The sequence below is a fragment of the Hemicordylus capensis genome, chromosome 1 (assembly GCF_027244095.1).
Source record: "Hemicordylus capensis ecotype Gifberg chromosome 1, rHemCap1.1.pri, whole genome shotgun sequence".
NCBI classification, from domain to species: domain Eukaryota; kingdom Metazoa; phylum Chordata; class Lepidosauria; order Squamata; family Cordylidae; genus Hemicordylus; species Hemicordylus capensis.
This window is the reverse complement of record NC_069657.1, coordinates 422,372,591-422,397,511: the sequence shown is the minus strand read 5'-3', so window position 1 is coordinate 422,397,511 and position 24,921 is coordinate 422,372,591. Positions and strand designations below refer to the sequence as shown.

Genomic DNA, 24,921 nt, shown 5'->3' with positions numbered 1-24,921 from the left:
CATTAGTTTTTACATATGTATAAGAAACTCCATATAAATATATATGGGTTCCCCCCCCATACAAATACACAGGGCAACATCTAGAGCAGCACAAGCCATCTTCTGTGAGTGGTTTGCCTAAGACCACCGACTGCGTCCACTGCAGAGGTGAGATTCAGACCAGCGAAGTCCTCAACTGGCAGCTCAGTCACTGCATTACACCAGCTCTCATACAAAATCATAGTTACAGGTGGACCACAATATTTGCGGGGGTTCCGTTCTGTGACTCTACTGCGGATATCAGAACTGCAAATATTGAATCATTGATCCCTATGGGATCGTGGGGGTTAGGTTCTTGGTCAGCCATTTTTGGCCAGAAAACAGCCGATTTTTATGGGGTGGGGGGAGTGCCATGCCAGTCTCTGCTGCTCCCCCGTCACCTCTAAAGGTGGCACTGTGCCTCTAAAGTGGCCGAAAATCAGCCAAAAACCATGGGGTTTTTTTGTTTGTTTTTTAAATGGGAGCCATTTGTGGCTCCAATTCCTAAAATAGTGGCGGGAAATGATCTCCACACTCATTTCTGGCAATCCCCAACCCACAGATACACGAGGTCAACGTGGTTCTTTTTTCACGTATGCCGAAGGTGGGTGTGATTTTCCCACCTTTCCCAACTATGGATACGCAAAAACGCGGATAAGGAGATCCACCTGTATATTATAAACAATCTGAAAAAAAATTCTGAAAAACTGTATGTGACTACTACAGAGAAAATGAGGTTAGCTGAATGGATTACTGAAAAAAAATTAAGCTAACTCTGGCAACAGTATGTTAAGCCTAGTAACGGTGCATTTGTGCAATTTACATGTGAGCAAGCTCATTGGAAATAATGCGCTTACTCTAATGTAATCCAATTTACAATTTGCATTTATGCAAATTGCACAAATGCAACATTACTAGGCTGACGTATTCTTGTGCAGTATGTCAGCCAGTATATCTAACTTTTTATGTGCTGTACATGAAGTTATCTATAGGTGTTTCACAAGGTCCTTTTTTCTAGTTCCAACTCTCTATATTAAAAATTTTAAATATTTTACAAGTTGTCTTCTACTGCAACCTATCTCTACTTTTAAATTATTCAGTGTTAAATTTTTCATATAATTACAATATATACACTTAAGTTTCCCTGACAAATAAGAAAGATGTATGATACATAATAGCAACATACAATTCTTTAGCATTTATATTAGATTTTACAAGAAATTCATGTTTATAATACTGCACCAGTGTGGTTCATTTATTCAATACCTTGTAATTCTGATGGTACTGGAACACCATTTAAATAGTGGAAGAACATAGCAGAGCACCTCAAAAAAGGCATTATTCCAGCTTTTATACTTCTCCACAGATGCCATCCAGAGGAAATTTCTTTCAAGGCACTAAAATAAAGTTAGATTACTTTTTACAAATAAGAAAAAAGTAAATGTTAAATAGCTATACATGGTACTAGGGATGTGACTCAGCTCAAAGGCTCACCCTTGAACCGGGACCAGGAGCCAGTCTGGGAATGGGGGACGAGCCAAGCCCCACCCACCCCGGCAAACCAGTTTGATGGGGATACTTGTAAAGGGGAATCCCGCAAGGAAAAGGTAAGATGTCGGGAACAGCAGGGGCTCTTTTCACCGCCCCCTGCCAGCTTCCCAAGTGACGCTGCGGCCTGTTTCGGGCTGTGATGACAGCGCCATGGCTTTGGCAGCAATGGAGGTGGCAGCAGGGGCTCCTTTCACCGCCCTGCTGGCCTTCCAAATGATTGGGCAAGTGCGCTGCACAGCCTGTTTCGGGGTTCTGCACATGCACACATGCAGAGGCTGGTAACAGGCCACAGCACGGCCAACCGGGGAGGTGCTTAAATCCGGCAAGGATTTAAGCAAAGGATTTAATCCGGCAAGGATTCCCCTTTGCAAGTAACCCCGTTGAGCCAGCTTGACAGCCAGACTGGACCCCAGCTCAGGCTCAATCAAGCCCAAGCTGCCTGGGGCGGCTCGTATCCAGTCCAGATTTGAGCCCATACGTCCATCTCTACAGGGTACCCATTATTTTTTATTTATTCTGGATACCATTTGTTAAGCAGGTGCCTAGGCAAGGAAATATTTTACTTAAGAGTTTTTCCTTGTGACAGAATAAAGACAAAGAATTAACTCCTCATCTGCCTTTTCAGTCCCAGAAGAGCATTTAACTCCTCTACGGTATCTCAGACATGCTTATTTGTCATAATACAAATCCATCATTCCCTTCTGTACAAAACCATTAATGTTTTAGAACAAAAGACTTCCTTTTATGACACTACTGAGTAAAAACAGATTCAAGTTAGGTTGTGAATCCTCTTCTCTACAAAAGTCAAGGAAATCTAATGGGGGTCAAGGGAAGGAAGAAACGCAGGATAGAAACTTTATAAAAGAATTACCTCAAAAAAGAGAGGTACACTAGTTTTACAATGCATAGGATCATATAGAATATAGCTAGGATTAGCCAGAGACCCCATGGTGGAACACAGGAATTTATTTTATATACCGCCCAACTCCAAAAGGCTCTAGGCAGTTCACCAAAAAATTCAGAAAGTTGTACAGTTTGGAGGTTCTCCTGGATCCAGTTCTACTGCCTAATCTACTCAGGTGGTATCTGTGGCCAGGAGTCTTTTTTACCAGTTTCAACTGCTTCACCAAATGTGCCCTCTCAGGAGTACAGGGATTTGGTCACCTTGATACATGATTTGTTCATTTTTGCAATTGGATTTCTGTAACAGGCTCTAAATGGGCTGCCTTTGAAGGTGTTTGGGAACATTTGCTGGTCCAGAATATGGCAGCCAGATTACTAGCAGAAGCTGCTACAGCAAATACATATCCCCTGTGCTTAAACTGCACTAGCTTCCAAGCAAAGCCCTAAATGGTCCAGAACCAAGATACCTGAAAGAGCACCTACTCCCATGTGGGCCTGCTCCGTGTGGTCTAGGAAGTTCAAAAGAGGGCCCACCTGGAGAAGTGTTCTCACCTTGTGATGTTATGAAAGCAAGTTTCATATAGTCAGGTGGGGGAAGGCAAGTGAAAGGGAAAAATAGATTGAAAGGCTATCTGTTTACCTTCCTGTATACTGGCCAAGACATTTATACAATGCAAGGACTGCTTCTTCTTCACCAGTAGGATTTTCTTGGTCCATACTATTTTCTTCTGAAACAGCAAACAAAAAAGTTGCCACTCCTCTAAATCTAGGTGTATTGAGTACAGTTGTGAAGCATAGGACTACAGAACTCTCCACAATTTGACAAGTTTGCTGATCTACACTAAACAAACTTGTGGGATCAAGAAAAAGTACACTGGAACAATGTCTTTTGTTTGAAGAAAACACAACTGGACTACATTTCTTAGACACATAAACCCTATTCAGACATGATGTTGTACCTGCATTCAGATATATGGGCACACGCACACCTTTCTGCATGAATGAATGCACCTGTGCTCATTTCAAAACTGAATCTTGGTACAGGTCCCTCAAATGCATGGTACAGATAGAGAGTATACTGCTGTACCTGTGTTCAATATAAGATGTGAAAAACGGTACCTATCTACAGTTCTGTACCAGTGTTCACAGATGGTACAAGTGCTGAACATAACATGTGAAAAGGGCTATACTCCGCTCTCAATCTAGTGCTTCCCCGAAACTCCCCTCCTGCATGTGCTGCTCCTAAGTGCCACATTCCCTCTCCACTTATGGAGAGCTATGCCTGCTAGAGGCTTGCATACACCAATGGTGCACACAGGGCACAGAGTGAATCATCCCCTTTGTTATTACTGTATAATGAATATTTATCAGTATTTTAACAACCATCTAAACACATTTTGTAGTCGCTATCTCCCAAGAATCTGTGCTATGTTTGTGTTCTGTACATTAACAAACAGGGACAAGGAAAGGACATGTACATCAAGAATTCATACATCATTTCTTTAGGTTACCACTATCAACTTTACTTTTTAAATTAGTGTCTCACTGAAAGCCTTAAAAAAAATATAAAGCCATGCTAAGATCTCAAAACTGTATATCCTAATAATTTCCCTTCCCTCTCTCCCTTTCACAAACACAAAATGACAGAATGTATTACCTGTAGACGAGGTAAGTATGATTTGTACAATATGTGCCATAGTGACGAGGTGGAAGATATGAATATCTCCAGTACCAAGACTAACTCCTGAAAAGTCCTGACAGTGTACAGCAGGGAAAGAGAGCACCAAACATACCTGTACATTGTGGGAGTGGGGAGAGAAAAGGTGTAAGATTACTGTTTTTTCACCATCCCCATTTGTACCTGCTTGATCAAATACCGAGAAACCGTTCTCCCCAGCAAACGCAGTAAGTCTAATTTTGAATATATCACGAATGATCTACTCTTCAAACAAAAGGGAGAATATCACATGCACTAGGTTTCCCTCAACACTGACCACCTGCAAGCTCTCAAGAGGTATTTGGATTTTTTAATAATAAATAATAATAATAACCAACTTTATTTGTTAGCCACCCCATAACAAATTGTTCTTTGGGCAGCTTACAACACATCATTAAAACATGAGATAAGAACACACGTTAAATCATAACAGACTAAAAAAAGGGGAGGGGATACAAAATACAATACAAAAACAATTTAAATTTTAAAAAAAATCAGTTACAATCAGATAAAAACATTTTTAAAATTTAAAATTTAAATTTAAAAGGCCAGAGTGAATTTTTAGTACATCTTTTGCTACATTTAATAAATATTTCTAGCATGCAATGCTTTCTTTCTAAATGTTACAAAATGTGCCACTGCAGCACTGTTAGAATTCATCAGATACTCACCAACAAATGAAACATGTCCATGTCAAGAATGCAGGTAGGATTCCCATTTTTTTCATTAGGCACCAGTGCTGAATATGTAAAGACACAAAACAGTTATTAACCAACATTAATAGTCTATATTTAACTTCTGAAATAATAGACTGTTTAATAGCCAATTATGTTATTACACCTGAGCTTCAGAATAGTATTAACGAATTTGAAGTGGGCACTAAAAGCGGTCCACAGTTACCATGAAGCTAAGTCTGGTTTAAAAAGGGCCATAGCTCACCAGTAGAGCGTAATGCTTTGCATCTTAAACAGGGCTACACAATTTTGGCCCTCAGTAGTTGTTGGCTTATAACTCCTTTAATCCCTGACTATCAGTCACTGTGGCTGAGAATTAAGGGAGCTGTAGTCCGGTGACCAAAGTAGTGCAGCCCTGATCAAAAGATACAGATTCATTCCTGAGCACCTCCAGTTGAAAAGTTGTCGAGTGATGGGCTGGGAAAGACGTCTACTAGAAACCTGGAGAGCTGCTGCCAGTCAGATAAGATAGCACATTAGCGGGTCCAATGGCCTGGTTAATGCTGCTTCGTGGCTTTCCACAAGGTACCCTGGGAAAAACAGGTTGCTTATCTGTAACAGGTGATCTGGCAGTGATCCGGTAACATTCATAAGCGTGGGTTCTGTGCCTGTGCAGAACACATTGGGTAGAAATCATTAGTTCCTCGCAGCATTGATCAACCAGCTCTGTGCATGCTTCGCGTCTGCTCATATTGGCGGTTTGGTGCCTCACAGCTCAGTTTCTTGTTGGCCGCTCCAATGCAACCGTTTGCTGTATCCTGTGTAGATAGACTATATGTTTGCAGTAGCTGTTGCAGGGATGGATGGGAGGGTTTTATGAATGTTACTGGATCACTACCAGATCACCTGTTACAGGTAAGCAACCTGTTTATCTGGGTTGTGAACGTGTAACATCCATAAAAGTGGGTGACTCACGAGCTTTACTACTCCTGGAGGTGGGAGCAGCTAGTTACTGCAAAACTCACTTGAGTACACCCCTCTCAAGATTTGCTGCTGCTGTAGAGAGGAGGCCCACCGCATAGTGTTTCACAAACGTCTCTTCTGACACCCACGTTGCAGCCATGCATATGTCCTTGAATTTTATATCTGATAAATGCACTGCTGAGGATGCAAATGGCCTCATAGGGTGAGCCTTTACCGCTTTAGGAGGATCTACCTTTTGCACTTTGTATGCCAGGTAGATCGTCTGCACAAGCCAATGAGGGAGTCTTTGACGTCCCCCATCCTTTTGCTTATAAGTGACCAATAGTAGTCTTGTGTTCCTTATTGCAGACATTCGTTGCAAATAGAAGAGCCTGCCGTACATCAAGGCTGTGCATTGCCCGTTCCAGAGGTGTTTCTGGGCTCTAGAAAAAGGTGGGTAACACAATATCCTTGTTAATGTGGAAGTCTGAGACAACCTTAGGTCTAAACTCTGGATCTAACCGCATGACGACCTTATCATGAATTTTAGTGTACTGTTCATCTATGTGTAAAGCAGTGAGCTCACTCACCCTTTCTGCCACTGTAATGGCAATCAGAAATACTGTCTTTAATGTTACAATTCCAAGCATTGCCGTTGCCATCGGTTCAAATGGGTTTTCTGTCAAGGCAGACAAGACCAAGGAGAGACTCCACCTATCCATTGGTCTGTGTACTGGCAGGTACAGATTCATTATTCATTACTAGTATTTTTAAGCCCGTTATGATAACGGGCGCTAGCTTTCTCTCACGCCTTTTAGGGTTTTGTTTTTTTGTTTTGTTTTTTAATACTTTTCTGAGGCCGGGACCGGGGGTGGAGCGGTGGCCCTAGAAATCCTTTTAAAAAATGCAGCCACGGCCGACGCCGCCGACCTACCACCCTCCCTCCCAACTGCCGAGCCCACCTTACCCCGGCCTGTGTCAGTCGGGCGAAGATAATCCTTAATTTCAGAGGCAGAGAGGAGCTTGCAAATAGAGCTCCTCTCTGTGCAAAGGCTGTGCCAGAACTGGCAGCATGGACGTAAAGGACGCAGTAGGCGTCCTTTGCGCCCAAAACGCCATTTGGGGAAGAGGCTTTGCACAGAGAGGAGCTCTGCTTGCGAGCTCCTCTCTGCCTCTGAATTTAAGGTCTATCTGCGCCCAACTGACACAGGCCGGGGTAAGGTGGGCTTGGCAGTTGGGAGGGAGGGTGGTAGGTCGGCGGCGTCGGCCGTGGCTGCATTTTTTCCTCCCTCCCTCCTGGCTCCGACGGCGGCGCCAGGCCTCGGCTGCGGCTCTGCCACCGCCTCGGCCGGCTTCTCCCGCCGCCTCTTCCCCCCACCCGGCTTCGGCGGCGCGGCTAGGCCTGGGCCGCACCGCCGCCTCTGCCAGTGTTCCCCGCCGGTGCTTACCCGGCTTCTTCGGGGCGGCTGCTTCTGTCCGCCCAAGATGGCCGCTGGGTGCTGGCGGTCGTGTCTCCCAGCTCTGTTCTGGGCATGCGCTCCGCGCATGCCCAGAACAGGTGAGGCACGAATGCACGCTTGGTGTCCGTCCATGGACGGACACCAAGCATTTTATTAGAGAGGATTCATTATTCATCATTCATAAGCCTCCCAACTTCAGTGTTGAAAAATAACACAAGTTGTCTCATATGGAAGCATCCCGGGCTTTAAAGCCTTGGCCTCTGCATGCACTTTGAAATGTTTCCATTTTGCATTATAGTTTTCCCCTGTAGATGCCTTTTTGTCATTCAGCAGAATGTTGTCTAATGTTTATCCTCCACACCATAAGCCTTAATGTTTGAAGGTTTGGGTGCAAGAGGCAGCCCTGCTCTTGAATTAGAAGGAGCCATTGTTTGCTTTAGCTGTACATGCTCTCCTGCTGACAGTTTGAGTACTTGCTGAAACCATGGCTGCCTTGGCCACCAAGGAGTTATTAGTATGCACTGAGTACCGTCCTGTAATATTTTCGCCACCGCTCTGTTGAGGATACTGGGGGAATAGAATCAATTGCGTGTCCGCAGGTACTGGAATGCATTGCCCTTCGATTGCTCTCCCAGCCCTGCTCTTGAGCAATATTGACTGCATGTCTCATTCTCTTCCATTGCAAATAGGTCTACTGTGGACTTTTCCCAAGACTTGAATAGTCCTGTTAGGCAAGCTGCATTTCACTCCCATTTGTGTTGTTGAAGGAGCTCCTGAGACCTGCTCAAGGCATCCGCTAGGGTATTGTTTATCCCTCGTATGTGTATAGCAACCAGATGAATCTTCCGTGGAATGCACCAGTTCCATATCTGGTGGCTTAAATCGCAGAGGGAGTGGAACACCATCCCCCCCCCCACTTGTTTGTTCACATCTGCTATTGCCGTTGTATTGTCCATCTGCAGTTGAACTGTCTTTCTGAGCAGATGTCCCTTAAATGACTTTATCGCCTGAGAGGCTGCAAGCAACTCCAGGATGTTTATGTTAGAGTTGGGGTCCAGAGCCCTTGTGCCTCCAAGTCCAGACATATGAACTCCCCAACCTGTGAGAGAGGAATCTGTTATTGAGACTTCTGGTACTGTAATTTTGAATGGAGCGCCTGCCAGAAGATTTTCCTCTTTTGTCCACCTTACTAGCAATCTCAGCACCATGTCCAGCAGGTGTAGAAGAAGGTTCTGGCTGTCCACATTCAGCCAGAAAGCCGACAGATACCACTGCTGCAATTTCCGCATCCTCAGCCTCTGTGATGGTACATGAGGCTATTAGGCCTGTCAGCACCTGGACTGTGTGTGCCCATTGTACTGGATGCAACTGCAATGCCAGCACCAATTTCCTTATTTTCTGGAACAGTTCTTCTGACAGGTACACTCTCTGCCGATCCATGTCCAGTACTGCACCTATGTATGATAGTCTGTTGGAGAATGTCAAAAATGTGACTTTTTCCAATTGATTTGAATGGCCAACATTTCCAGAAGCACCTTTATACATGTGATCTGTGAACATAACTTGTCTTTTGTTCTTGCTGTTATCGGCCAATCGTCGACAAAAGAATACACCGTCACCCCGTGTGGGTAAATGTGCCACCACCTCAGCCATGTGTTTGGTAAAAACTCTTGGTTTTATTGCCAGACCGAAAGGTAGCACGTTGTACTGATAAATGTTCTGACCCACAGTGAATTTTAGATGTTTCCTGTGACTGTCCTGTGTGCTGATGTGAAAATATGCATCCTTGAGGTCCAACACCACAACCCACACCTCCTCCTGTAGAAGAGGTAGGATAGCTTGCAACATAATCATTCAGAACTTTCTCACATTAACGTACAGGGTCAGCCACTACAGGTCCATTATAAGAAAAATGCCCCCATCCCGTTTTGGAATTTGAAAGTACCAGGAGTAGAATCCCCCGCGTCTGGTTGCCCACTGTACAGGAGAGATAGCCTCTTTTCCAAGCAGCGTTTCCACCTCTTCCATCAAGGCTGTTGTTGGTGGTATGTATTTCACTCCCATGTACTCCAGCAATGTTTTGAACTCGATGGTGTAACTGGTCTGGACTATTTGGAGAACCCACTGGTCTGATGTTATCTGGTGCCATGCTTGTGCATGAATGTTGTGATGTTGTGACCAGCACTGATGTTTGTTGTAGATGGTAGAGACGTCACAGATGATGGGGATGTCATTGCTGTTGAGGAAGAAGGTGTTGTCTGCTCCAGTAGTGGTTGTACATGTGGGCTTACAATGCAATAAAAGATGTTCTTTTTGTTGCTGTGGAACCTTACTGCTCCCAGGGTGCTCCCAGGTTGCCATTCCTTTTTTGGTTGTATGGCTTTTTGTTATATCTTGGGAAGGGTCTGCGGAATTCCTTCTGGTTGCTCTGATGGTATGTGTTTTGCCTACGGCCATAAGGTTGCTACCTAGAAGCAGTAAAAGGTAGCTGCCGTGGACGTAAAGGTCTTTGCTGTGTACTTGGATTTTTTCCACTTTTCTATGGTGAAATCGGTGTCATCGCAGAACAGACCCTTGCCATCAAATTGCAGGGCCTCAATCTTTTCTTTCATATCCGGTTGTAAGGTGGTTGTCAAGCATGTCTACTTAGCAAAATCGCTGACGCTAATGAGTGAGACTGTCTCCACTAAATGCTTAGCGTTACTTAACTGCTGTCTTGTCGCTGATGTCTTTGCAAACACTTCAGAATATTTCTTTTGGAACTCCTCTGGTGTCACATTATCTTTCTCTTGATGCGTATACTTAGACAAACACGCCATGCAGTAGCCTATGTCTTGCATCCCAGAACATCCCATGTTCTACTCTCCTTGTCAGCTGGTGTGGTATGACACCGTGAATTCTTTGACGAGGATGCACAGGCAATAACTAAAGAATTCAGGGTAGGATGTTTTAGTAAGTAACCATTCTTATCTTCCTGTATCTTGTACAGAGTCTCAAGCCTCTTAGAAGTTGGAATGGATGTGTGTAGTACCTGCCAAGCTGACTTAGCCACCTTTGTTATCACAGGAAACATTGGTAAATACACCAGTTGAGCCACATTTTACTTCTTCATAAGATTGTAGACAGCAGGATCACTAGCCTTTTGTTCCCAGTTGAGACCAAGCACATCCGCCATTTCAGCAATCTGGAGATGATAAGATTTCTTTTCCTCAGTTGGAGATATAGAAGTTGGACGTTCCTATGTTGGAACGTCATCTTTTGGGTCTGAGTTATGACCTGTTGATTCTGTGTATCTGAGTCGTCAGATTCGTAGTCATCCTCTGAGGATGTTGGATCTGCAGAACATGCACTAGGCTTCTCCAAAGATGAACGGGTACTAACACTTTTACTGGCTTGCGAGCCCGCAGCAGCCTTGGGTGTCTTCTGAGACGATGTTTGTGTACCTGCCATGCACACTGATCTGCCTGCATCACATTCTGTACACGTCTCTGTCAACATTGAAGTCTTTCGCAGCGGCTTCAGAGCCACCAGCTGAACAGTTTGGGTCTTGATTTAGATGGGACACTCTTATAGTCTGCTGTTCAACCGGTGCTGGGACAGAGGTTTGCATAGCATAGTGATTCACCACCCTCAGGGGGTGACATTTGTGTTGCAATCTGCACTGTCTCCTGAATCACAATCCTTGGCGGCGTCATTTGGGTAGCAGCCTGAACCTGAGTCTCACCCTTGGGGGTGTCATCTGTGTTGCAGCCTGTACTAGTTCCATTCGCATCCTATGTGCCTTCCACTTTTTAAATTCTGCATAATCATTGGGACGAATTGGGGAGGAATTTGTAGACATGTCACCCTATCCACCCACAGGCAACAGGCCTGCCATTGACACCCCAGAATGGAATGGGGTCATGGAAGGAGTCTTTGGTATCTTGGATAAATCCTCTTCCTCAATGTTGAGACCTTGGCTCAAGAAACCTCGAAACATTCACGCTGAAGGAGTGCTCTCCCCGCAATTCCAACATTAAGAAGATATTCTGGGCTGTTTCGGGATTGAAGACAGCCTTGGCATCAACGTAGAATACTACAGGCCAATGGTGCTCCCACCTCATCAATGTAGACATCAGAGTCCTCGGCGTCGATGGGGATTGCCGTGGTGTAGAATCGAGGTGTAGAATCTGACACAATAGGAGTCCTTCCCTGTTCAGGCACCGATTTGGATGGTGAGGGGTTCATCAGGCATTGTAATGGCGAAGGATTTGCCAGACATTGTAAGCCAGATGGAGAAGGGGTCATAGTGCTGGGCGGCGACAGACTCCCCTCTTTCTGATTACTTTTCTCTCTATGTTTCTTAAGGGGTGGGGAGCCCAACTGATCCTCTCGCCTCTGCTTTTAATCCTCCCGGTGGAGAGATGAACGCCTCTCAGGCACTTGTAGCTCTTTAAATGGTGAGCCTTTCAATGTCAATGGCCCAGGCTTCGGGGAATTAGACTGTGTTTGCATTGCAGTCCCCGATGCCGATTTTGATACCGCAGCCATCAAAACCAGAAACTTCAAAACTCTCCCTGGAATCATAGCTTCCTCCAGCAAACCACCTTCAAACGCGCAGCCCTATTTTTCAAAGTTTATTTAGAGAATGAGCAGCAAACGAGGCACGGAGTGGCATTATGCCCCTCTCCCTGACAAAGGAGACAGTGGTCGTGGCCATCTGTGGAGGGGAGCTTCCCTCCGCAGTATGTGCACCTCTTAAAGACTTTTTCCCCTCTAGGCTTGGGGCTCGTAAAAGACATCCCAAGTATCATCAAGTCAAACAATCCATGGCCATACACAATTCAAACACTTCGCTGAAGTACCATCATCCATAAAACAAAGAATAATCCAGCCAGTCCAAGTCAAACACAAATAAGCACTACTTTACTTTCCAAGGGTAGTTCGTAAACAACGTCCAGTCCAATCCGAGTCAAGTCCAAATATCCAACAATAAAACACTTTCTGAGGAGCCTAGATCACTGAAGAATCGAGTGCACTGGTGGCCAGAAAGAAACTGAGCTGGGAGGTGCCAAACTGCCGATATCAGCAGGCACGAAGAGCATGCAAAGGCGGTTGATCGGCGCCGCAAGGAGCTAATGATTTCTACCTGAAGTGCTCCGCACAGGCACAGAACTCACTTCTATGGACGTTACTGGATCACAACCCAGATTTAAGAGTTCTGTGAGGGCAATGAGAATTCCGACTGAGGATTCCAAGCAATGGCCATTCCTACGTTGCTTCTGCTCGAAGATGAAGTAGTTAAAGATTAGTTTAAGTGTGTAGACTACACACAGCACAATCCTGTGCATTTTTATTGTTTGTTTGTTTGATTGATTGATTGATATACCGCCCTTCCAAAAATGGCTCAGGGCGGTTTACAAAGAGAAACAACAAACAAATAAGATGGATCCCTGTCCCCAAAGGGCTCACATTCTAAAAAGAAACATAAGACAGACACCAGCAGCAGTCACTGGAAGTACTGTGCTGGGGGTGGATAGGGCCAGTTACTCTCCCCCTGCTCAATAAAGAGAATCACCATGTGAAAAGGTGCCTCTTTGCCCAGTTAGCAGGGGGATTTTTACTCAGAAGTCCCCCACTCAATGGGGCTTACTCCCAAGTGTGTATAAAATCACAGCCACAGTCTCAATTTTCAGTTTTGAGCAAGAGAGAGCGAAAGCTTTAAATAAGCTAGAAGCATATGCCCCTTAACAAAAAGGACTAGGACTATGAACAGAAAATCAGCTTCTGGAATAATATTTCCCTAGCATAATAATCAGAGAACCTGGATCTTAAGAACAGGCAGATTGATTTATTTTGCTGTTTAAACAAGCTGCAGAAGATGCAGCTTGCTGCAAGAAAACACTCTACCATCCTACATTGCGGATAAAGGTCAGTTCTCACATTACTGTGGGGCTAATACCAACCCCAACCCCCCCAAACAACAACAAAACTGTAACCAAAGTGTTTGTAGTCCATTTATGAAACTGTAACAAAAGTGTAACAAAAGTGTTTGTAGTCCATTCACCACGCTGATTCCAAACATGGAGAACTGTGTGTTCAAATAGGGCTTTCCCACAGAATCCTCCTGAATTATAAGGTTTTCAAAAAACAGACACAACCACACTGCACCAATAAACCTACACTTAGTCCTAACTCCCTAAGCCAAGCACAGTGGTAACCATGCTCATTTGAAAAACATAACTTAGGGCTCACAGTATAGTCAGTGTTTCACGATTTTGTTCTCCAGGTGTGTGTCTTTCTGTAATTCAGAATAGTTACTGAGATGTTGAACTTACACGATAAAAGCATACAAAAGTGACCCTGTACTGCCAAAAGTGAAGAAACTGTCCAGTGTGCTGCTGCAAATCTAGTTAATGAAGTAAGGCAATCATCCTAAAACAGAAGACCATAGTTAGTGTCATATACAGAAATAGACAAACAGGGGGAAACACCCACACCTCACTTAATGTTAACTCAATTCTGTGGAAAACTATTTTCCATGCTGAAATTTTGGGGGTAATAAATAATGGCACGAGGGATCTTTCTTGAGTGCACATTTAATACACATGAAATATTGCTATACTGTAATGTTAACCAGCATTACTTGTAATTTCTCTCACAACAGCTAGATGTTTCCTATCATTATATAAGACCAAGAACTACAGCTGCAGTTTTGCCATGCACACCTATTTCTGACTGCTTTAGACTAAGGTGGTTGCTAGATCATACCTGTCGACAAGGTAAGTGACCAAACAGTGGTTTTTCTTCATCAGCTAAAATTCGTTCTGTGGAAGGCAAAAGTAATAGTAGTTACAGCTAATTAGTTCAGATGTCATGCAGAGCCAACATTAAATCTTGGCTAACTGTGCACCATCTCTTAGCCTCACTTCCCCCTCTCCTTTGCATGGGGGGTCAAGACCCACTTTGATTCTATCCTGGAGGAGATTCTCTCAGAGGAGGAGCCATTCGAGACCCTCAGCCCCAACCAAAGCCCCCAGAGCTTGTCACCCCCTTGGAGGAGCCCTGGTGCCCACCAGCAAGGCTTGTGTCCTCTTCCTAGAACACCCCCCTCCATCAATCCTGGGACCCCAGGAGTCTGCCCTGTTCCTAGAACCCAGCCATCACCCCTGGACTCCAGCAGTAAAGGCAATGCTGTGTCAGGGCCAAACTCTAACACCAAAGATGAACCTCAGGGGAGGTTCGTCTGAGGGTGCCACTGGCTCATCTGGTGATGCTCAGAGGAGAGCCTTCTCTGTAGTTGCCCCAGAAGTGTGGAACACACTTCCTGGTGAGATTAGAGTTGCTCCATCCCTGTTGATATTTAGGAAACAGCGGAGAAAATATCTCTTCAGCCAAGCTTTTTAGCTATCTGGTGGTTTTTAGTTATTTTAATTTGAACTTTTATGTTTTAAGTTTTTAAAAAATGGTTTTGTTTTAACGTTGTAAACTGCCTAGAGACTTTGGCAATGGGCTGTATACAAATTTGCTAAATAAATAAATAAGATGAAATGTTCACCTGGTTGCTTGGGGTCTCCTCCCAAGGGGCTTACTCAGGAGGAGGGGGAAGCTAGTTCAAATACCTGTTTTGGATCAGAGCCAGCCTGGGCTCCAGCCAGGAATGGGGCTCTGGCTCCCCTCTATTTGCAGCCAGTCTTTACTGGTTCAACAGCTCCTTCTTCGAGCTCTTACCTCCGGCTTGCTAGATCTGGGTACACGCAGTGAGCCTGGGAAGTACTTATTTTTGGTTGTGGTTAGAAACAAACCAGGATTGGTCACAATGTCTGATCCCAGCTTATACAATCCAGAAGTCTTAAAATAAACCATTTTCTGAACCAGGTTTCAAACCTTGAGTTCAAAAGCGGTCTATCTGAAGCCCTTTGATTAGAATAAGCAAAGACCAGTCACTCTAGACATTACAATAGACCCTGGCTTGTTTTTATCCACAACTGAAAGTGGAATACGTAGAGGTGTGTATGCAAAAGGGAGCAGGGAGTGTATGCTCCCAAAGCTATGAGAAAATACACAAAGTCAGAGTTTAATCTTGGTTCTACATGATGTCTTAACTGGCCAAAATGCAAGAGGGGAACAGCATCATTAAAACGTCCCCCACCCCTGATCTTCCACACACTGAATAAATAAGTTTATTACCTATTGTCTGTATTGTATATGCACAACTGCCCCAACACATTATGGGTACACGGGGATCGTCTTCATTGGGATGAACTTTTAGACCCACTTTATATGTGGCAGTGCCAAATGTTTTCAACATTTCTTTAATGTTTTCAGAATATGGATTCCTTAGATAAATGAAGAATAGATAGTATTATCCACAGGTTTTAACATATGATTATCAGAAGGTAAGCATTGGATAGGAGCTTTATTACTTCCAGATCTAAAAAAGTCAAGTATATGCTACCCATTAAATTATTAATTTGTTTGGATTAAAGTACTCCAGGTTATCTGACACCTTTATTAGAATATAATGGTTTATGGAGATATTAAAACAGTTCAGAATGCCTCTTGCTCATATTCAATTTTGCAGTAACTTTTGTCAAAATGAATAAACAAGTGTTCAGTTCAGTTCTGACCAACAATACAAAGTAAATTAGTGACTTGGTGGCAGTGGCCTGGTTCAGAGGTAACACATCATTCTAATTTGCTGTTATGAACATGAAGCAACATGAATCTTGGGCTTGCATGCAACAGCGGAGATTTGCACAAGCCACAGTTTCCCAAGTTCAAACAAGATGGGAAACTGAAGTTTGGAACAAATCACAGACAGAAGCTTTGCACCACCTCCCCTTAAATGCAAAGGAAGGGGGAGTGTGCAAGCCCAAGGCTTGTGCTCAAAACAAACTATGGTTTGTTTTTACATCTGAATTTGAGCATGGCTATACTTAGAGATATCCAGACACATCACTTTGCATTGTTCCTTCAAATAATCTTGGGTATGCTATGTGTTTGCTAGTCAGTGTCTCTGTTAAAATGATAATTTTGTTCACTTACATACAGTAGAACCTCATTATCCTTTTATAAACAACATCTTAGTTGTCAATCTGGCTTTTATTAAAGCAACAAGCTTTGTTTATCCAAACAAGAAATTCCAGTCTTCTAATCACTCCCCCTGCACCCCACCCCATCATTTGGGCGTTATTGTGTTCATTCTGAAATTTTCTTTATGGCCTTTTGCCTGATGCAGTGAAAATACATTTAAACTTTGTTCAAAGTATCAGAATTCTACACAGTGTCTCTCCCTCTCTCCACATATATGGACGTATATAGCTAATGCCTATGTTAATAGTAGCTAAGCTCCATCCATAAAATGAAGGACATACCTATGAATGACTGCTCACATACACTGCAATGCCAGCATAAGCAAGTTAACACAAGCAACTCTTGGCACTGCTGCAGCCCCCTGAGCCTGCCAAAAAGGCATTGCTGAGGGTAGAGGGACACTCAGCAATGATGTGGGCTGGGTTGCAGGGTGGAAACCATGTGGAACAAACTTTCCTCCATCTTTTCTGGGCTCTCCTCCCTCCCCCTGCAGCCACCTGTGACACAACCCTTAGCAATGCCTTTTTGCCAGGCTCCGAAAGTTGCTTCTCTTCCGCTGGCATTGCCGTGTATATGCACCATTATAATTAGACTTGGCCCAATATGTACATTATTTGCAGTTACTTGGCTCAGCATATAATTATTTTGCTGGTCCATCAAGGTTGAACAAGCTTCAAGTCTTTGTTAAATCAAGGCCCTAAATTCCATCTGTATTTACATTGTAAAGGTAAAGTTGTGCCATCAAGTTGGTGTTGACTCCTGGCAACCACAGAGCCATGTGGTTTTCTTTGGTAGAATACAGGAGAAGTTTACCATTGCCATCTCCTGCATAGTATGGGATGATGCTTTTCAGCATCTTCCTATATCACTGCTGCCCGATATAGATGTTTCCCATAGTCTTGGAAACATGCCAGTGGGGATTCGAACCAGTAACTTCTTGCTCCCTAGGCAAGTTACTATTGTACAATATTGTTAATTGGTGATCAATACAACTAATACATACTTTGGTTGAAACTCTGGTCTAAACCCTTCAGGTAGCTGTAGTTCATCCATTTTTTCCAAGTTACTACAAGAGGGGTTACCTGCAAAGTTAACCAAGCACCATATTATTTTAGCAGTGTGTTATGCTGATCATAACATGCTATGACAGCTCACGACAGCTGCAAACTGTAAGTCATTTTGCTATATGCAGAAAAGATCACAGCAATCTCAATTAAAATCCACTACCCAGAGGGAAAAGCTTCTCTTTGTGAAGAGGAAGCCAACAAAATGGTTTTCATCTGCCTTTCCTGAGATGTGATTATGTTAATAGGTATCGTACTTACTAGCGCTTTCCTGATCGCGAAGCATACACAGTGCTTTGATTTGCTGAGATATTGTTCTTATCCACTGAGCTAGATTTTGACGACTTGAAAAATCTAACCTGTCAAAGAAAAAAGATAGATGTTCTCAGTTCACCATTTTACAGCACCACCACAGGCTGAAATGCTATGTAAGAGGATGTGGGATGCTTGAGCACTTCCCACACCCCTGCATGCAGGTAAACATCTGTAATGGGGCTGAACTGCATGGCAGCAGCACTCAATGGTAAGGGCTCATGCATGGAGCAGCGTGATGTGATACCCATTGTTTCCATGCAGCCCCATCACAGGTGTTTACAAGGGTGCAGGCACTGCTCACATGGGTTTAGAGGAGGGTCAAAGCCAAAAATGCCTCCAAGGCTTTACCCAGCTCTACTAGCTACATAGGATTAGCAACAAGAAAATGATCAGTAGTAGGACCCGATACCAAACACACTCCAGATACCAGAATATATTTTAATCCTAATGATGTTTATAAAAGTAATATTTTTCCTCCACACTTCCACCAATGAAATGCAGGGTTGTTGTTTTTTTGTTTTTTTAAATGTGTCATATCCCAGAGTTGGGGACAACACAATGACATTAGTATCTTCAGTCATATGGATCAAGTAGAGAGGCCTTTCCTTTATGGACTTAGTCTCAATTTTTGCAAACAGAATTGTCATTTCCTGGGGCCATAATATATAAGCCTGCATTCAACAGAAGAAAACCTCTAATCCCCGTGACATAGTTTGAGTGTGATAGATTCTACTCTGGCCCAGCAAATCCTTTAATGCAGCTCTCTGAACTGTTAAGCAGATGATTAGTGATGTTTACCTATCAACGCTAAGGTTTTGCCACGTGAGGCTTTACCACACTAGTCTGTTGCAGTTTTTGCTAGGGCAAACCCAAAGCAAGCAAGCGCGCACATACACACACACAATTGCATTTTAGAACTGTAAGAGGTATCCTGAAAACATAAAACATTATCTTAACAGGAAGAGAAAATGCTTTCTGCATCACACACACACCACTGGGTTGTATCCTGAGAATCTCTGTTCACCCAAGGAGGAGGGAGACTTTCACCCATTCTTCGTTCCCTCTATAGCCCCTTGTAAACAGATTTCTGAGGGTCACCACCATGTCAGCCCTACCATGATGCCTCGATCCTTGGCTTGTCCTGACTTTGACCACCGTAGATGAATTGCCAGTTTGGGCCACCATCCTTGACTTAATACCTTACTTCCCTGCCAACAAAGAGGGTCACTCAGTGCCACCTTCCTTTTCCTCTCTATCCTGGTTCCTTTCACTCACTTCCTTCAGCACATCTCTGACCTTTCAGTCTTCTGCACTCTATTTCAGGTCCAATATCTCCCCTCCAGCTCTCAATGCCTCAGTATCCTTTAGGGATGTACCTGGAACCGCTCCTCCATGTTCTGGAGGTGGCGGGGTGCTCCCTTAAGGGCGTGGGAGGGTGCACTTACCCCCTCCTGCCTCATTTCCCCGGCCGGCGCTTCGTTGTATCAAAGCCCCTCGGGGCGGAAGTGTACCTCCCTGCTGCCCTGTTGCTGTAGTCGGGCGGAAGTACCAGGAGCGCGTGTGTGCCCATCTGCCATGCAGGCACACGCAACGGGCACACATGCGCCCGGTACTTCCAGCTATCTCCGGCCGAGGATGGCAACGGGCGGCAGGGAGGTATGCTGCCACCCCAAGGGGCTTTGATACAACGGAGCACTGGCTGGAGAAATGCAGCGGGAGGGGTAGGTGCACCCTCCCCCACCACCTCTGAAATCTGAAACAGCCCCGGTGGCCAAAACATTTCGAAGGCTTGTATAATGGCCTCCGAAATGTTTCGGGCACATCCTTAGTCTCCCTCCCCTTCAGCTCTGACATCTTCTCTATTGTCCTCTTCTCTTGTTTCCTTATTATTATTATTTTACATTTTATATCCCACTCTTCCTCCAAGGAGCCCAGAGCGGTGTACTACATACTTAAGTTTCTCCTCACAACAACCCTGGGAAGTAGGTTAGGCTGAGAGAGAAGTGACTGGCCCAGAGTCACCCAGCTAGTATCATGGCTGAATGGGGATTTGAACTGGGGTCTCCCCGGTCCTAGTCCAGCACTCTAGCCACTACACCACGCTGGCTCTTCTTTCTTTGCTCATTTCACTTAAGTGTCCTCTGCCTACTCTTCACCCCTTTCCCTTTTCTCCTGCTCTCTTTCCCCTCTCCCCCTTGCATGTGACCACATGTCCCCCCGCCCCACGTTCAATATTAGGCCATGCCTCCTGCTTTCTCTCCTCAGTCTTGGACTACAGTCTCCCAGCGCCTGCTGGTGCTGGGGCCCATGGATAAGACAGGCTACTTCAGCATCAGGTGAGTGAGGGGCATGGCAGTGGCCTTTGCAGACCCCATCGTCTTCCTATAAAACAGATATCCCTCCCAGATTTTCTCCTGTCTCATTTCACATTCTCTCTTCTCTTCCTAACCAGTGTACAAAAGGGGCAGTAGAGTTCACTTTAAAATCTTAATAGAAATCCTTATTTATTTATCAAATTTATATACTGCCCAAACATTCATCTCTGGGCGGTTAACAACTGCAAAGCTGACAACAACATTTAGGCATCACAATTCTGCTGCTGACTGGCTGAATATTCCAGGTTTTCAAAATATAAAGTTTAGCTCAAAATATAAGAGATCACCCACTTCTTCAGCTTGGCCTAGCTATTTTGCCTCCATAAATTAACCAAACAGAATAATTAAAGAAATATAGTACATGTGGGTGTGTACATACATATGACACATAGGTAATATCTCCCGCCCCTTCCCCCTCTCTCTTTAGATATCTAAATCTGTATGTAATTTTACACACACACAACTGACCTGTTAAATAAACTCCTTGGAGGAGGAAGCAGAGGAATGACAGTGTTGCTTAAGCATTCACAAAGAGGGCAAAGGAATTCACCATTTTCTACATCATAACTTGTGTGCACTCGCAGCCTTTGCTGTCGTCTTTGCTCTTTTGCTTGCACAGCATCAAAATACCTTTAAGAAAACAGCATGTAAATTTAATATCGCAACCCTAGTTCTGTAAGACTCCACTGAATATTACAATTGCTGGCTTCTCCCAAGTAAAGTAATGTAGCAAGGCTAAGTACATATTCAGCAGCATACCAAATATGTGTTAAAAGGCAGTAACCACATAATTGACACATACAGAGCCTGATCTTAACACACATCTGTACTTTGAGAGAATGGCTAACATGTTGCACAAGACAATGTGGTCAGTTATCAACCACCCGCGCCGCTGTGGGCATCTAAAGTAACACCTGTGGCATTGTGGAACAGGGCTCAACCACTGCTACTGAAAATTGTGCAGTCACACTTCTGCAGCACTACATCCATTGGAAATCATGGATGGAGCACTGCGGAAGTGCTATTGAGGAATTTTAAGTAGCAGCGGGTGAGTCCTGTTCTGCAACACCATGAGCATGACTTTAGATGCCTGCAGCAGCACAACCAGTTCAGAAGTAATCATGTTCCCTTGCACAGTTCCCTTGCATCAGTCAATGGAGATATAAAACAATTAAATCTGGAAGCTTCCCCTCACCCCACAAACCAAGTCACCAACATTCTAGGAGAATATTTAACATTTATTTATACAGGCATGGTAATGTTGGTATAGTTAAGGTGAGTGGCAATTTCTGTATTCTAATATGGTAAAACCTGAAAATTCGATTCAACATAAAATCAAGAATTGTCTTATCTCCATGAAATTTGGCATGGAGAATATACTAGGCGAGGAATAGAACTATATCAGATTTTAGAAACAACTGATTGAAAACAGCCTTAACACAACCATTTTTAAAGTTTGCTTTGAAGTACAGCATTTGTACTGTTTGCAACTTTTTTTTGCGCCCACCCACCTCGGATAGATAGAAACTATCCTAAGTTTCTCCTTCTGGCAATTTAGAGCCTATCAAAAATACAAAATTATTTCAGAGGTTTGTCTTTAGTTGGTTTGGTGGAAATGTTTCCATTTAGTGGAAATGTTTCCTAAGCCAGCATGGTGTAGTGGTTAGAGTGCTGGACTAGGACCGGGGAGACCCGAGTTCAAATCCCCATTCAGCCATGAAACTAGCTGGGTGACTCTGGGCCAGTCACTTCTCTCTCAGCCTAACCTACTTCCCAGGGTTGTTGTGGGGAGAAACTCAAGTATGTAGTACACCGCTCTGGGCTCCTTGGAGGAAGAGCGGGATGTAAATGTAATAATAATAATATAAAAATGGGTCACCACAGTAAAGATGCAGACTGAGACTGCAAACAGGTAGGACCTGTTTCCCAAAACAAAAGTGGATGCCAATGTAATGAGTAGACTGCAACAATGTATATGTGTAGATGGGAAAGGAGAAATGCTCTGAGCATTGACTGTTCCTGTTTGTGTTCAGCAGTGATATGCTCTTCCACGTATTTGTAGGCGTGCTGCAATCTGTGCATATATGATATATACTACTGTACAATATACAAAACGTACCACTGCATCTGAAGAACAGCCCTGCTGGATCAGGGCCAGGGCCTATCTAGTCCAGCATCCTGTTTCACACAGTGGCTCACCAGATGCACATAGGCAAAAGATAAAGGCATGCCTCTGTTCTGTTGTTGCTCCCCTGAGACTGGTATTTTAGAGGCATCTTGCCTCTGAGCCTGGAGGTAGCTTACAGCCAGCAAGACCAGCAGCCACTGATAGACTTGTCTTCCATGAATTTGTCTAAGTCCCGCTTAAAGCCATCCAAGCTGGTGAACATCACCACATCCATTGCTGAGAATTCCATAGGTTAAGTATGTGCTGTGTAAAAACGTACTTCCTTTTGTCAGTCCTAAATTTCTTGGCAATCAGTTTCATGGGATGATCCCTAGTTCTAAGGTTGTGAGAGGGACAAAAATTTCTCTCTATCCAGTCTCTCCACACCATGCATAATTTTATAGACCATGCATACTTTTTAATAGATAATTTTCTATTATGTCTCCCCCCTTAGTCACTTTTTTTCTAAACCAAAGAGTCCAAAGTGTTGTAGCTTTACCTCATAAAGAAGGTGCTCTAAGCCCCTGATCATCTTGGTTGCCCTCTTCTGCACCTTTTCCAGTTCTACAATGTCTTTTTCTAGAGACGGTGACCAGAACTGTACACAGTACTCCAAATGTGGCAACACCATAGATTTGTATAAGGACATTATAACATTAGCAGTTTTATTTTAAAACCCCTTCCTAGAAGGAGTATTGACACTTTTGAACTTTGGTGCTGGAGAAGACTTTTGAGGATACCATGGACAGCCAAGGAAAACAAACAAATGGATCATAGAACAAATCGATCCAGAATTTTCACTTGAGGCACAAATGAACTAGCTCAAACTATCATACTTTGGACACATTATGCAAAGACCCAGCTCCCTTGAGAAGTCCATAATGCTGGTGAAAATTGAAAGAAAGAGAAGAAAAGGATGACCATCAGCAAGGTGGATGGACTCGATTATATGTTTTAACAATTTTATCCTTAAGTATGCTTTCCATCAATTTACTCAGAACAGATGTTAAGTTAACCGGTCTGTAATTTCCTAGATCCCTTTTTGAAAATCAGTGTCACATTGGCGACTTTCCAGTCCTCTGGCACATAGCCTGATTGTAGGAAAGACTTACATATTTTTGCTAGGAGATAAGCAATTTCACATTTGAGTTCTTTAAGAACTCAAGATGGTGGATGCCATCTGGTGCTGGCAATCTGTTATTTTTTAATTTTTCAAGACAGTTTAGATCATCATCTCTCATCACCTCAATCTGACTCAGTTCTTCAGCCTCTGTCTGCGAAAAACTCAGCTCAGGTGTGGGTATACACTCATTAGCATCTGCCATGAAGACAGGTGTAGAGAATCCATTCAGCTTCTAAGGCAATCTCCATAATCCTTTCACTCCCTTGTCATGTAACAGTCCAACCGCCTCCCTGGTAGGTTTCTTGCTTCTACTGTATTTAAAACAGTTTTTATTATTCCCCTTGATGCTTTTAGCTAAACATTCCGGAAACACTCTTTTTGCATCCCTTGTCTCCTTATATTTCATTTTCCAGAGCTTGTGTTCCTTTCTGTTCTCTTCATTTTGGCAAGATTTCCATTTTTTAAAGGAAGCCTTCTTCCCTTTTATAGCTTATGTGGCATGCTTGGCATGTATTTTCATAGGATGTCAATTCGCATGTGACATTTATGTCACATGTTGCAGAACATGTGCTCGCATGGTACATGTTTGTGTCTGGTATGCTGTAGTGCACATTTTTCATGTGGTGCTATATTACAGACTTTATGTAAGAATTATTGAGATGTGTGAACTGTTTCCAGCAACAGAAAGCACAGATGCTTAGTATTACAGAGCCATAACAAAGTTAAATTCTCATCCTGCCTTCAAATATTTCTGTAAATTTCCTTTTAAAAAGAAATGAGTTCCATTTGGTTTATAAAGTCTTTTTTGGTTTTAATGTTCTACAAAGAGAATGTATACTTGAGGATGCACTGAACCTAAAGGAATATGCTAGAACTTTACTGACCACCACTACAATATAAACATACTATCCTCATGGGATTAATTTAGGCAAGCATTTAAAAACAACCACCATGCATCTCATGTGTATTTCTTTTATTCTACTATCAATAAAATGAATTTGTATTATGTTCTCCTTCCACTACTCAGCCTCTTTGTCTAGAACCCGAGTTCCTCATCTATATGGTGGAGAGGACTGTTACAATACAAGAAACTCTGTTCCTCAAATCCCTTTGCTGTCTCATTAACAGGCAACTAGTTTGCTGCCCATCATGACTGTAATCCCTAACCAGTCTGTTGATAAGACAAACCCATCAAACGCACAGCCAGAAATGTTGAGAGATGAGCAAGACTGGAAACAGTTTCTCTGACACTAAACCACTGACATTGTGAATTGCGTGACTGGACATGACTGGCTGGCCAAGTGCATCAGGCCATAGAAGGAACTTGTCTTCTAGCTACCTACACTAGACATCACGTAGACGACATCCGTTAAGTTTTTAAAAGATAGTTACCTTTGCCAGCAGTGAGCATGCATAATATGCCCACAGCTCCCAGTGTGTGTACCACATGACAGGTCTGGATGCATGAACAATGGATCATATTTTTCTGCAAAGACATTTAAATATATATATTTAA

At 43.5% G+C, this 24,921-nt stretch overlaps 1 protein-coding gene across 3 annotated transcripts in view; it reads right to left on the bottom strand.

The window, feature by feature from the left end:
- Positions 1-24,921, bottom strand: part of UBR2 (ubiquitin protein ligase E3 component n-recognin 2) — a 124,567-nt gene that overhangs the window by 10,461 nt on the left and 89,185 nt on the right. For all 3 annotated transcript variants that reach the window (XM_053310956.1, XM_053310949.1, XM_053310941.1), the window contains exons 31-41: positions 24,798-24,891; positions 20,584-20,745; positions 17,687-17,784; positions 17,365-17,443; positions 15,456-15,604; positions 14,037-14,092; positions 13,604-13,700; positions 4,861-4,928; positions 4,130-4,265; positions 3,113-3,200; positions 1,285-1,415 (exon numbers count right to left, since the gene is read on the bottom strand). In XM_053310956.1, coding sequence (XP_053166931.1) covers positions 1,285-1,415; positions 3,113-3,200; positions 4,130-4,265; positions 4,861-4,928; positions 13,604-13,700; positions 14,037-14,092; positions 15,456-15,604; positions 17,365-17,443; positions 17,687-17,784; positions 20,584-20,745; positions 24,798-24,891 — 1,158 coding nt within the window. The remainder of the gene's footprint in view (positions 1-1,284; positions 1,416-3,112; positions 3,201-4,129; positions 4,266-4,860; positions 4,929-13,603; positions 13,701-14,036; positions 14,093-15,455; positions 15,605-17,364; positions 17,444-17,686; positions 17,785-20,583; positions 20,746-24,797; positions 24,892-24,921) is intronic.